The 14313-nt window shown below is 37.4% G+C and overlaps 1 protein-coding gene across 1 annotated transcript in view; it reads right to left on the reverse strand.

Moving 5' to 3' along the window:
- Positions 1-1081: 1081 nt before the first annotated feature.
- LOC113230131 (mitogen-activated protein kinase p38b-like) overlaps positions 1082-14313 on the reverse strand; it is a 17476-nt gene continuing 4244 nt past the window's right edge. The window contains exons 5-10 of the mRNA XM_026463909.1: positions 11753-11862; positions 10797-10921; positions 9311-9390; positions 5307-5428; positions 3634-3764; positions 1082-2335 (exon numbers count right to left, since the gene is read on the reverse strand). Coding sequence (XP_026319694.1) covers positions 2256-2335; positions 3634-3764; positions 5307-5428; positions 9311-9390; positions 10797-10921; positions 11753-11862 — 648 coding nt within the window. The 3' untranslated portion in view covers positions 1082-2255. The remainder of the gene's footprint in view (positions 2336-3633; positions 3765-5306; positions 5429-9310; positions 9391-10796; positions 10922-11752; positions 11863-14313) is intronic.

Below are 14313 nucleotides of genomic sequence, written 5' to 3' on the forward strand. Positions count from 1 at the left end.
TAGAATATTCAAATTGTTTAATGATATATTTTCAGTTATGCATAGTTAGGGTAAGTTCCGGTAAGTCGAACACGTTCCCCCCCGAAGGGGTTCCCGCCTTGTCGTGGCGGGGGGGCTCTAGTAGCCGTGGTCGATTTCATCCCACGGTGAAGCTAAGAGGAACCTACGGGGCCGGCCGATGGTGGTAGGCTGGCCCGAGGAGGAGGGCGTTCCGCGCGGGGCTCGTCTGGCCAGCGGGACCGCGCGGATGCGCGAGGAGGAGGGTCGCGGGGGGAGAGACGTGTCGGTGTGTCGTTGCCGCTCGTCCTGTCCTCCGCGACCCTGGCGGGGCTGCACCGCTTTTAATGATGCAGTGGCGGCGGGGCCGCGGGGGAAGAGACGTGTCGGTGTGTCGTTGCCGCTCGTCCTATCCTCCGCGGCCGAACGTGGGCGGTTGGCCCGTAGTGGGCGCTCCAAGGGACTCTCTTCGGAGAGTCCGCGCGGAAGCGCGTTACGTGTTGCGGCGGAGCCTGTCATCAGATCCGCCGGGGCTGGGGGAGCAGCCACTGAACTTCACAGTTGAGTGGATGCTGTCCTGGCCCCCCATGGCCCCTGGGTATCGGACTCGGGGGAGTTCGTTGCCCAGCATAAAGGGGTCCGGGATGGAAGGCTCGTCTGGTGTTCGGCGAGCTTCACATTCGGAGTCGGGGGACCGATGTGTCTCCCTTCTCGAGGAGGGGCTGCGCAGAGCGCGGCCAGCCGCTGGTGGGGGCGCGGACGAGTGCAACAGCGTACCCGTACCCCCACCTATAGCGGAGAGGAGGAACACTTCGGGGGTTTAGTGCGGTCGGGCTGTTCCCCTTCAGGGTTCAGCCCAGTCCCACATAACCCCGGCTCTGCCCCCGCGGGGCCGGGGTATCTGTAAGCAGATTAATTCCCCCGGATAAACAAAAAAAAAAAAAAGTCGAACACATTAACTAATTTTTTTTTTTCAAAAGAATATTTTGTGCTCTATCTTTTTTTCTTTAAAATGGATATTTGTCACGTAACCGCGTTTTAGTTAGTGGACGGCAGATATATTATATCTATTATATATACATTTTCAAAGATTTTCAACTTCGTTGCAAGTGTGATAAAAATGTTGTATGCCACACGGGCGGAATAGCAATTACATCTGTTCGGGCCATTAAAAAATATCCCTCAGTTCGTAATTTGCCTACTTACCGCCCTTGTAACACAATGTACTAATATGAATAACATATCGAATAATATGTAAAGTGTACAACGTTCCTCTCTTGAGTAACGGGTATTACCGTCTCCTTCCGCAGCTTATATAACAAAACTTTAAAACGTTCTCGATGAATCAGAGTGTGCACGTGAATTTGCATGGTGACGGGACGCGCGTTTTTCAGTTTCGTGTGTATTAATGCATCTGTTCCCGTTATGACACTTCTCACTTCCTTGCATCACTAGTATTTTCGGTATAAGCCGAATTTTGAGTGCATTTTGAGTTGTGGCTCATATCAAACTCGTCATAAAATTCGTTAATTAATGGAAAAAGTTCGCTTTTGAAAAATGATCGTAACTTTTACTCAGTTTTGACAATAATATTGAATACTAAAGTCAGTGACGAGAGGGACGGTATGTTATAAAATATCTTCAATTCCTATTAAACTCGAACTCTATCGTTCATAACGACACTACATGTGAAGATATCATTTCAACGTTATATAAACCTGGAAATACATTTATGTAATCGGTCGTCGTCATACCGCAGTTTAGTACGATAATACAAAAAATATTGCGCCTACGCTTTGAAATAGTTACACTCACTTCATCATCTGTTGTAGACACAAGCTGTACAAGCAACACCTTAGAACTATCTTAAAAAAAATAGGTGCCAATATCACGCTTAGTGAACTTTATAACTTGTCATCTGATTTACAGAGGGTTAGTTTTATTCCAGAAATCCCCATTATCATACTTTATTTCCCAAATCTCAACTGCCTTAACATACTATGCTGCTAGTCATTAGTGGATAAATACATCTAACACCATTATGGGGATTTTTGGAATATATCACTTTATTTTTTGTTTTAGATAACAGGTTAAGAGAACCATTTTAACGACCAGTATGTTAAAGTATATTTTAGCAGGTGACAAGTGATAAAATAACTCACTGTAGGTATTCGCAAAATTCGTAAAAGTTAACTCTATAATAAACAATATAATTATAATTATATTTAATTAATAGTTACCGATGCGATTTTGTGCAATTACGAGGGGTTGACTTCGACGACTGTGTTCATGTGTTGAGGATGGGGTTTGAACTCCACTACTTCTTTCCACACGAGCTCTATAATTGAGAAAATGTGGCATTTTAATATGTACTGTGGTGAAATTTTTCCTGGTACACATACAAGGGGACTTATGAATTCGCGACTTTGTGAAGACGACTGTTGAGAATTTATTTAAGAATAGAATAGAATAGAAAGCTTTTCTTAAAAAACATTTATTATTTCACGTATTGATGTTCGGAGTTACCCTGCGAGATCGAAAAAGCAATGCTTGGATCCGAAATAGGATCAAAGCTAAAGATGGTTGTCATGGCGAAGAAAAGGTGGGCGTGGGCGTGGGCGGGGCACATTGCGAGAATGGACGAAAGGCGCTGGACAAGGCGTCTACGTGAGCGGAGACCCAGAGCGGACATCAGAGGGCGCGGCAGATCACCGCAACGCTGGTTGGACGACATCCGCCGACACGGTGGTCAGGAATGGATTAGTCGGGCACAAGATCGCCAAGAGTAGAAGAAGAGGGAAAAGGCCTACATCCAAGATTGGATATTAAACGGATGATGATGTATTGATGTTATATATCGTCGGGGATAGTGCAATTACGCGTAACTAGCAACTGATTATGAGTTTCCATTTCGGTAATTTAGTGGCCAAATCAAATCCGCGTAAATGTTATCAGTCCGAAGACAACATAAACTAATGCTAAAATGAAAGTCGTAGTCATTGAAATAACAAAGTAATAAGCTAGTGTAAGAATATTAATTTCTTTATCACATTTGAATGAGAAATGTTGTCGAGTACATAAAATCAAAAATATGTATTTACTATTATCAGATCCATCTAGGACAGCTTATCTAATGTATCAAAAGTACTTTTCGATTGTTTACCTAAAGCGGCACATACTCTGATAACACTTTATTATTGATAGCCAAAAAAACAAGTCCATCTAAATTAAGATTCCTGCTTGTCATAAACAATTTGTCACGTAAGAATGTGATGTTTTCTAACTTGGCTTTGTTATCTACGCATTAAGAATGCTTTGCAGCAGAACATGGGCATTGAAACTTTAAACCGTGCGATAGAGCGCATTGTCATCTGTTGTCACGAGCGATCTCGCATGAAATAGTCATTTAAGAACACGTAAAACATCGCACGACAGGAATAGACAAATAAGTTTAATACTTTTATTCTGTTTTTCAACTGATTTTGTTTTTGTTTTCAGATATTCTTACTTTACAAAATCTAACCTCATTATTTTTTTAAATGATACTATATTTTCTATATGAGTCAATTACGTAATGGATGTACAACGGAACACATCAATCAGTTTGATAAAAAAACAATTAATAGGCAGAGTTACCTTTCCACTTGTCCACAGGTAAGTCCATATCTTCAAAGCTCTGATCGTACGGCGCGGAGACCGGCTCATCAGTTGGATCAGCGTACTGTGCGAGATACTCGTGCGCCAGCGCCTGCTCTGCTGTTATGCGCCTAAGAAATCAGAATATGTAGACTTTATATATATCTAAACTTCAAGGAAATAGTACGCGGATAGTGGATACTACCTCCCTCTAAAATCTCGGTATTATCGTATTGTAGATTTTTGACGTGTAACTAACAATTACTTTACTATTTAGAAGAAAAGTTTTGTAATTCTAAATGAAAATATATGTAAGTGAAAAGACGAACTAGTTGTGCGCCTGGTGGTAAGCGACAGACTATCCATGACAGTTGCAGTGCCACTCAGAGCTTTAAACCACAAAGATCTGAGGGGCGTTGCCATTGCGCCCGTCACCCTAGCACATGCGTTGACAAGTCATTTGCCTGTAATTTCACCAGCACCACCCTTCGAAAACCGGAACGCAGTAATGCTTCATTAATACTTGACGGCAGAAATATGTAAGGTGGCAGTACTTCCCTGAACGAACTCTATTTTGTTTAGAGTTTTTGCCATTAATTTATAATCATCCCAAGAAAACCTCTTACTGAAAAGTAAGAGGTTTTAATCATAGATATAAGAAACGGGATTTCTATTGTTTAAAATAATTACGTGCTAATATTGGGCCGGTATACCATTCGACGGCTTTGAGCGCCAAGTAGGTATACCTGTTTTTTTTAAATCAACTTAACGATGAATTTTTGAGATAAGCCACTGATATTGAAAACCTTAGCTCTTGCGGTCATGCTTAGCGGCTCTGAGCAGTGAACTGCCATATTCCTTTATTTTTCTTCAATATAGTCAGGTGAGGCAGGAAGAACATACTTCATTTTGAGTCAAATCGTCGGGTATAGTGCAAATCCGCGTATGTAGTTATCGGTAAAAAGCGCGTATCTGCACCAAATCAAATTTCACAGGAGAGGGATTTAACGTTATTACTTTGTTATATCAATGGCTACGACATTCATTTTTGCACAGTAAGCATTAATTTATGTTATCTACGGACTGATAACAATAGATTCCCGTAAATCACGCTAATTTGGTTGCCACAACATTTACGCGAATTTGATTTGGCAACTAAATTACCGAAAAGGAGACTCATAATCAAATGCTAGTTACACGCAATTGCACTATCCGACGAAATGGTTTAAGCTCTAGGAAGAACAGATACTTTTATAAGAATTTTGAAGTACACTAAACTTGCCTTTGTTTATCAGCTTTAAAAGTTTTAACAATCATGACGCGAAATTCAATACTTACGGTGTATTTGCCGAAAACGTGCAAATTGTGCAACGTTTCTCTTCCCTCTAACGATGGGGTAGGAGAACATGGTATCTTCTATGTCTTCGTATTTTCTTTAAGATTCCACAACTGTCAAATTAGTTTCTTCCATTTTGAATTTGGAGCATCGTAGCGACATCTCTTTAAAATCGTTTAAACTAATTTGATTGTCTCTTTTACCGACTGAGAGACTATAGTGCTAAAGTTTTTAGATTATAAGTTGAGGCTTCAAGTCCCTCTTCCCCCGGTGTTCCTCTTACCCCACCTAACCCTAATACTGAGTGTAAAGAAAATAACTAAGGACACAAACTCACTTGTCGGCATCGAGTTCCAACATAAGCTCAAGAAGGTTGATAGCGAGTGGGTTCGCGCCGCGGAAGACCTCAGTGAATTCGCGCCGCTTCAATGTTGGTAACGATTGGATGTAGTTCCTAGCCTGTGAATTTAAGAAATATTATTCAATGAGATATGGTGTTTTTCTACATGTTATATCCTTTATAACAAATCATCTTAATACCACGAAGGCGAAGAAATCTCTTTAATGTGCATGTTTCATAATGGCCTAAATTATTAAATCAGTTTCAATTTCAGAAACAAATGACAATTTGGCCGTTCCTTCTTCCTCCAGTGACTCCTATCTTAACATGTTCCATTACCTACCCCTGTGTTAAGTTCCTCATGTATCCTATTCTTTGTTATAATTTATTATATTTTATATCATTAATAATATAATTTATTAATCATAGAAAAAATTTTCCTTGTATGTATTTCGTGCCGTTAAGTAGCCAGCTCGATCATATAATTTAACACGCTGGATTATTTTTCATGAAGTTATGTTAAAGACAGAGTCTATACGGACCCAGTCGAATCGATTGCAGCCTTAAAACTCAAAATTCGTGAAGTGATTAACGAAATAGACCCACCATTTTGTCAAAGTGATTTAAAATTTTGATGAAAGAATCGACATCTGTAACTGTGGTCGTCGTGAACCTTTATCAGATATCATTTTTCATTCATAATTGCCAAAAGTTACTTTTTTAATACAATAAAAATTCATCATTGTCGTCTAAATTTATTGTTTTATTTTGATTCACAAAACAAAGTTCTTGTTGAAAAACCCTTTAAATGTTAATTTCTTCCAATTTTAGTTCTCCTTATAAGTTTTCCTTTACTTTTTGGTTTTCCTCCCGTTCGATTTTAAACCTTTTACTTTGACGTTGATACTAAATATTCTAGTGTCAATTATTTAAAAAAAACCATTATTTCTGTGCTTCTATTAATAAAATATAGCCCACTAACGATGAAGTTCAAAGTAAAAAGTAAAAACTTCATACATTTTCGACAGCCATCACTGCTTTCTATTGCGCTTCATAAATTGAAACGAAAAACGAAGTTTGAAATTCTAAATTTCAGATGGTTAAGGATAGGTTAATTGGGCAATGATAACACTTGGTACGAATATAATTTTAGAACGTAACTTGAAACATGCTTGAAACATTCATCTGTTTGACCTTATTCTTAGTCACTTAGAACAATTCTGGGGAAACTCTTCAGCTACAGGAAGGGTCTGGGATGATTGCAATACATTCCGACATCTTCCCGCTCAAACGTCTAAATGTGAAGCCCTAACTAAACCACTTTAGATACAGAAATACCAATACATGCAAAAATCTCAAAGAGTTTAAAAGCTTTACAATCTCCTTAATTCCGCTTGAAGCTATGCGTGCAATTCCTGCCATCCCATGATTCATACCTCGAAAAATACGCTATGCAAAGCTATTTGGCATGTATTTCTTATTTACAAATCGTCACCGACGCTATAGACCCGAGTGTGATACATGCCTACTAACTTTTCAGTTGGAATCGTTCCAATTTCTTTTTCTAAACACATTTATACGTCTTTTACGAGAGTAAGACAAAAAGATTCCAAAACCTTGGTGTTCCGAGTTGCTTGACCATATTCAAAACATAGTCTATAAAGACATTGTGAGGCAAACTTTCATTGCTTAGCAAGAATGGACGTAATAATCAAAAAAAAAAAAATTACTCCGTTCGATTCGAATTACTATGACATGAATAATACAATTTCGCCAGAATATGCTGGGGTTTCTTCAATTTATCACTTGAAATGCAGAACGTATTGAAAAACAAACAAAATAGAAATACGCGCTTTAAATAATCAATTGGTTTAAGCGATTTCTATTACAATCATTATAATATACTATATGCCAACTACGAAATGTGAGGAGAGCCTAACATTTTAATTTGAGGCTATCAGCGCAATAGTGGTGTAACCCGCATACTTTTTTTTTCTACGATACTATTTAAATTATACTAAACATAAATAATTATTTTATATTTGGGTGCTATTATCACATGACAACATTTTTTTATACATATAAAAATATTAATTTTTTTTATCGTACAAATTGCATCTAAATATAAAATAATTACCTACATACATTACCATTTAAAGTAATATTGTAGAATAAAAGTGGTTTACACCACTTTTAAGCTGATTGGCCTCAAATACGTAACGCATAATCAGAGAAAGTATTTCACTTCCACAGTAGAAGCGATATCTGATAGGCTCAACTCACACTGGCGCAGAATCGAAGCGTCGCGACGCGTCATGTTTTTCGCCTATAGCATATTCATCTCTATTTTCCCAATATAAAGGTACAAATTTGTGTAATGCAAAAATGGAGTTAAGCGTCAACGCCTGGTTGCATTCGACCGGCTTCGCGCGTCGTCGCGCGTCGCCAGGCATTGTAGTTGAAATACAGGACGCGACGCTTTTATTCTGCGCCAGTGTGAGTTGAGCCTTAGATTTACTATTCTAGATGCCGACTACAAAATGTGAGGAGAGCCTAACACCGTAATTCACATTACAATGTTGTGCTAAAATATTAAGCAAGTACGCACCAACCACAAATAGAACATTCAAGAACATCATGAACGCTTTGGACGTTTACGAATATATCCCATATAACACTTATTTAAACAGAACAATATGAAACATCACTTGGAACAAATAATGAATTGTGAAATCATCAACTGCATTGTAAAAATTATCCTTGAACCTTGACCTTTATAGAATACCCACAGTTTTGAAGTTTATGGGTTGTAACAATAGCAAAATGCCAAAACACGACCTTTTGAATAAAACCGCAGTAAACAATGTGTGACTCATTTTATTACACAGCTGTTAAGTACAGTGAAAAATAAAACAGATTTTTTTACTTCAGTTTTAATTGTTTCTTATCATTGTTATAGGTTGATGCTAAAGATAATTAAGCATTCATAAATTGAGCTTTAATTTCATGTATTCATTCCTGAAAATGACTCAGATATGAGTTAAAAGCAATGTTTTTTTTATGATCCCAAGTGACGGGACGAATAAGACGTGGACCTGGTGGTAAACGACTCGCCTGTCCATAACAGATGCAGTGCCACTCAGAACTTTAAATCGCACAGATCTGAGGAGCACTGCCACTGCGCCTGTCAAGCTTGAGACAATAAGTTGAGAAGTCCCATGTGTCTGTAATTTCACCATACCCTTCAAAACCGAAACGCAATAATAGTCATATTACTGCTTTGCAGCAGAAATAGGTAAGGTGGCAGTACTACCCTGGGGGAAACTCTTTCACAAGGAGCTCCACTGCTACTAGGTGTCCGTATTAAATCGATTTTTTTTTTGTATGTTATCACATTTTCACCTTGTCTTCTATAATACTTTTGACATTGTTGCGCCATATGTTGCCGAATGCGTGATTCAACGACGCACCACTTTAAAAACACTACATTTTAAAATCATATGCAAGTCGTGTGGTAACTATTTGTCGGTAAAAAAATTCTAGACACCCTTACCTCTTCACTTATAATTTTGTCAATTGTCTCCGGTTCAGGTTTGCCGCACAAGAACAATATTCTTGTGAGGTGATCAATATCTGACGCACGAATGTTAAGGTTACAAAGCACCAAACGTACACAAGCGTACAATACAAGACAAAACCGTCAAGCACGTTAATGCAAAGCTGTTACTTATTTCTATTTACAGAGTGCAGCGTTAGCGAAACCACCATTTTGTCGGAATATTTCAAATTTATAAGGATCGAAATACATCAATACTATGTGATACTACATTTTTTAATATTTTAGGAGCCTCACTTGATGCGTTTAGATCCTAATTTCCGACACTGACTTATGGTGGCGTTAATGATTTAGAAGAATCTCGACTCAAATGCAACTTGTACTATTCTATTCTGTACAAGTCTCAAGAAAGTTTGAGGTTATGGGCTCAGTAAATGTTACTTACAGACTCGGAGGATATTTTCTGCATGAACTCTTGAGCTGGGGTTCCAAGAAGCTCCATAATCAAGTTCAATTGATGGATATCTGTCTCGTCCATTAAGGTTGAAACTTGAAAGCTATGGAAGTTCATACTAAAAGCTATACTGTAACTTAACGCATTAACATCGAAAGGTGAAAGATAATGGAAGATACGATATTAAAGATTAAAACATTTCCATGCTAATATTGAAATGTTTGTGGTTGCAATATTGAATTGAATGAGCGTTTTTTCCAGTCGTTTAAGTTAAACTAATTGAATGGAACCTACCGTTATTGAATCATATTGTTTCTTAGATGTCGGATTGTATTAGTTACATTAAATTATTCTGAAATACTTTTGATATCGCAAATAACGCAATTTTAATAAGGTGAAATTAAATTTTTAATCTTAACTTTTGGCTGTTTACATAACTTTGCTTTTTAAAGGAAATGTCAAAAAACTCCTGCGTCTAGGCTCAACTCACACTGGCGCAGAGTCAAAGCGTCGCGACGCGTTATGTTTTGGTACTTGGTATTTGGTACTTGGTGTAACGGGCTGGTGTCCGCAACTCGACGTCAAGGCGCCTATTTTGCGTGTGGTGGGTGAAGGATCCTACTCGTGCCACCCAAGCTCCTCCATGAATCTCAGCGCGTCATGTTTTACGCATATAGCAAATTCATCTCTATTTTCCCAATATTAAGGTAAAAATTTGTGTTATGCAATTATGGAGTCAAGCGACGACGCGCGTCGACGCTTGGTTGCAGTCGAGCGGCTTCCGGCGTTGACATGCGTCACCGCGCGATACTTGAGCGCAGTGAGGTGTCAGACGACGACCACATTATGATCCGGGCGCACATTAGTGCGCACATTATTGCGCCAGGATCATAGTGTGGTCGGCATTAGCGAGTGTCGTCACGCGCTGACACGCGTTGCCAGCCGTTGTAGTTGAAAAACAGGACGCGACGCGACGCTTCGACTCTGCGCCAGTATGAGTTGAGCCATGGCTTGCTTTTGAACAAATTAATTTAAAAAGCTAATTATAATTATGTGAATTATGTACGTGGATTTATTTTACTTTATTGGCATAACTAAATACTTCAATACTTATTTTTCACTCAAAAATAAGCTTGGTGTATTTGGTCTTCCACCTTAACATTTTCTTTTGTCAAATAAAGAAATACAAAAAAAGCGCTCATTGAATGTACGTACCATGCATTTACACGATGTGTTGGAAAATCACTGTTTGTTGGTTATTATACACCAAACTGTAATTTATAAGTACTAAACCACTTTCAATGTCAAAAATGATAGATCACTAATAAAAGAAAATGGACACTAATTTGCGACATCAAACAACCAATGCACGATCGATTGCAAATGTAGAGAAAAGAGAATATTAATGAAAAAATATAATAAATAAAGTAACAAACATCGAGCATACATTTAAATATTTTACTTAATAAAAGGATACGGTCAGAACCTGGGAACAGAGTTCTGCCAGTGAGTAGTTCTGCCATGATACACCCAACCGACCAGATGTCGACAGTTTGGTTATAGTGCATCCAGTTTAGCATGATCTCTGGTGCTCGGTACCACCTAAAGAATAATTAATTCACTCATTGGCTTGACCTCTCATAGACTGCACGGGAACTTAGATAATGTTTCTTTTTTTTAACCGACTTTAAAAAAGGAGGAGGTTCTCAATTCGACGGTATGTTCTTTTTTTTCTTCTTTTTTTTGTATGTATGTTACGCGATGTTAACTCCGGTATTTGTGAACCGATTTTCATGATTCTTTTATGTTGGAAAGGGGGTACTTCCATAGTGGTCCCATTTCATTTTGAAGAAAATCATCCACCTCGAAGGGTGGCTGTTCAGGCATGATAATTCATTTCTATAAATAGCGCCTAACTTTAATTTAGGAGCAATTACTTTAATGGTTGATTTGCTATTTCTCCAATTCAAGGCGTTTTTCTCTCAATATACTTTGAGTAGTGTCGTAGTGAGAACCTATATTTATTATCACCAGTGTCAAGTCCTGTACAGTAGCGAACTAGGGGATATTTCAATAAAACTTAGCAAATAGACGTAATTCCACGTACTTTTGAGGTCGGTTTTTTTAGCACTCTGTACTGAGATTATATTATTTCTGGGTAAAAAACATCCTACACTGAATTAGTTTTAATTTGATTAGCGATATTTGAACATTTCTCTGGAATGAGCGCAACTAGTTGCGATGTAAGCATGCTGCTATAATCGGAATTACCCAATCGTACCCAAGTTTGTGGTACACCACATAGATTTAGGTAGGTTGACACAACTCCCAATAATGGCTTCTATTTTAATAGTGACCTGTATTGTTACTGCGCGCGCAGTCGCGTCTCTGACTCATATACATTTCGTTATTTCTCGGATTTGAAACACTTACCTCGTAGCAACATATCCAGTCATCTCGGTTTCAGTGGGTCTAGCCAGACCGAAATCAAGGATCTTCAACTCACAGTCCTCATTTACTGCAATATTTGAGGGTTTCAAGTCCTAAAACAAGTTTCTGTCTTTTATTTGTGTTGAATATAATAATTATAATGCATGTGCAGAAATACTCTTTTTTTTATGTTTGTGTAAAATTAAAGTTTTAGCAGTGATTACAAATTATATTCTTCTTCCTTTTTTTACACTATTTGATTTACGACCTACAATACCCATTTTTAAATAGAAATGTTTACACGTTCACTATCCAGGCCCCTAAATGTGTGTATAATTTTGAAGTACATCCACACAGAAAACACGACATATAAAACTGTATCTAAAGTGAATAAACATGTTCAGGGTAATATAAACTATATACTTATAAATACGAAATAGCCCAAATTTGCAATTTCTTAAACAGTTCTTTCCAAGTACACAATGCTCAGTTATTGAGACAGTGGTATATTTTTATAAGAAATTATGTTCAAATTCTTGACAGAAAGTGATCTTCAAGAGAATTTCAAATGAGGAATGATGGTGGTAGTCAAGTCATAGCAGCCTTGCTGGTGAGCCAATATTTTGTAAACACATAACGAGATCACATCCGTAGCAAACATAGCAAACGACGTTCTTGCAAAGCTGATGGTAGGTTTAGACCTACCATCCTTTTTCATAAGAGTTAAACCAACTTAATAATTTTCCTCTGAACGCTATCGACGAGATCAATATTTTAGACCAGGTACAGATTTCAAAACTGAAAAGCATTTTTTAGAAGTACCCCTATGTAATCCTGTGGATCATAACATAACTAACAGCCGTTTGCGTAATGGAAGCATTTTCCAATGGTATACTGTATACAACAAGTTGTTAGCTCGTTTAACTATAGGGTCAAAATGTTCAGCAAATTTCAATCAGGTTAAATAACGACACCAAGATCCTCCTGTATCAGCACTGAGACTACAGGGTTGTTATCAATTTTGTATTCAGTTCCAGTTAATTTAATTTTCTCAAGCACAGTGCATTAAAGCAGACTTTAGACTGATGATCCAGTCTTCACCGGCAACGAGAGAGAGACACATGGAAATATTTAACATCATAATCAAAAAGACAAGCTTCTGACAAAATAAGACTACAGAGATCTATGATGAAAACTTCGAATAAGGTAGGTACAAGAACTGAGCCCTGGCGTACACCGGTGAATACGTTTTTTTTAAGATGTCGCTAATACGAACTGTCTGCTGTCGTGGTAATCTTTAAGCATATTTAACATATTATTAATCTTTGGAGTGCCAAGGTGTTTAACCTGAAATAACAATCTCATTTGAGGAACCTTATCAAAGGCGTGTTCGAAGTCAGGATACGTAAAGAAAGCACCACCGATGACAGCTACTTAACAAATTTGTTTGTAAAACATTCCGTGTGTTCTATCAGAAACAAATTCCTCAGAGAGATAAGATTTTTTTATATAGATTTTGTTAAAAATTCTTAAAAGTTTAAAATTGAAAGTAGCAACGAAATGTTTCCTATCCTGAGTCAACTGACCAGAAGTGATTCATTCATAACATAGAGGTCTACTCTTTTTCAACAAAAAAACCAAATTTCGATCTAAGTTTCGCACGTTTCTTACCACAATTCTATTTCATTGTTCAAATCATTGACCTACCAACAAATATACGTCGGGTCTAATACAAAAACCACGAAAAAAATGTCCGAATTTAACTTATACAAACGTAGTGACATGTAACGAAATATAAAAAACTAAAACATTTAATTTAAATTCTAACGTCATTGCAGTGCTGCCTAATTTTGCTTGCAACAATTTAAGGGCCCAAAAACACCATATTCAGCTTCTACTGGAAATTTAACAAAATGCACCATATTTAGCTTCGACTGAAAATTACTTGAACACAAGAGTAATGGAGTAAATATTTATTAATTTTTATATATATTATTATGTCGAATTTTGTACAAATTCACTTAGAGAAATAATAAAGAGTTGGGCAGATACATGCATACTATAAGAAATGTACCGATATTCCAATTAAACGTAGACTCAATATCCGTAATTTCGAAAACCGATTTATAATAAAACCGTTACAGTTTCGAGTAATTTTGATGCTTTTCACAAAGACAAAATTAGCTTTTAAATTTTCCTTTTGCTTTTTAATCTTCCTAAAAAAATACATTTGACATATCGAGTTCTTAGGTTTTCGCGATTGTTACACATAGGAAATGAAACTATTTTTCCGGATTACAGTGATAAACCTACACATTCAATGAAGTTTGACAAACCCCAGGTCCTTGCAAAAGAAGTCCGTTATCTACCCAGGATGCTGCGAGAGGCCATTGAAATTAAAAAACATCCTAATTTCAACAGGGAAGATGGTTTCTCCGTACCACCAGTTTGGGATCCAGTATTTCCTCTAATGAAAAATCCCAAACAGACATAAGACTGCAGTACTAATTAATATGTTTTAGTTTATTCTAATTTCTATTAATAATTAATAATAAATTAAACTT

Source organism: Hyposmocoma kahamanoa, unplaced genomic scaffold, assembly GCF_003589595.1.
Source record: "Hyposmocoma kahamanoa isolate Upper Pololo Valley unplaced genomic scaffold, ASM358959v1 63, whole genome shotgun sequence".
Classification (NCBI taxonomy): Eukaryota; Metazoa; Arthropoda; class Insecta; order Lepidoptera; family Cosmopterigidae; genus Hyposmocoma; species Hyposmocoma kahamanoa.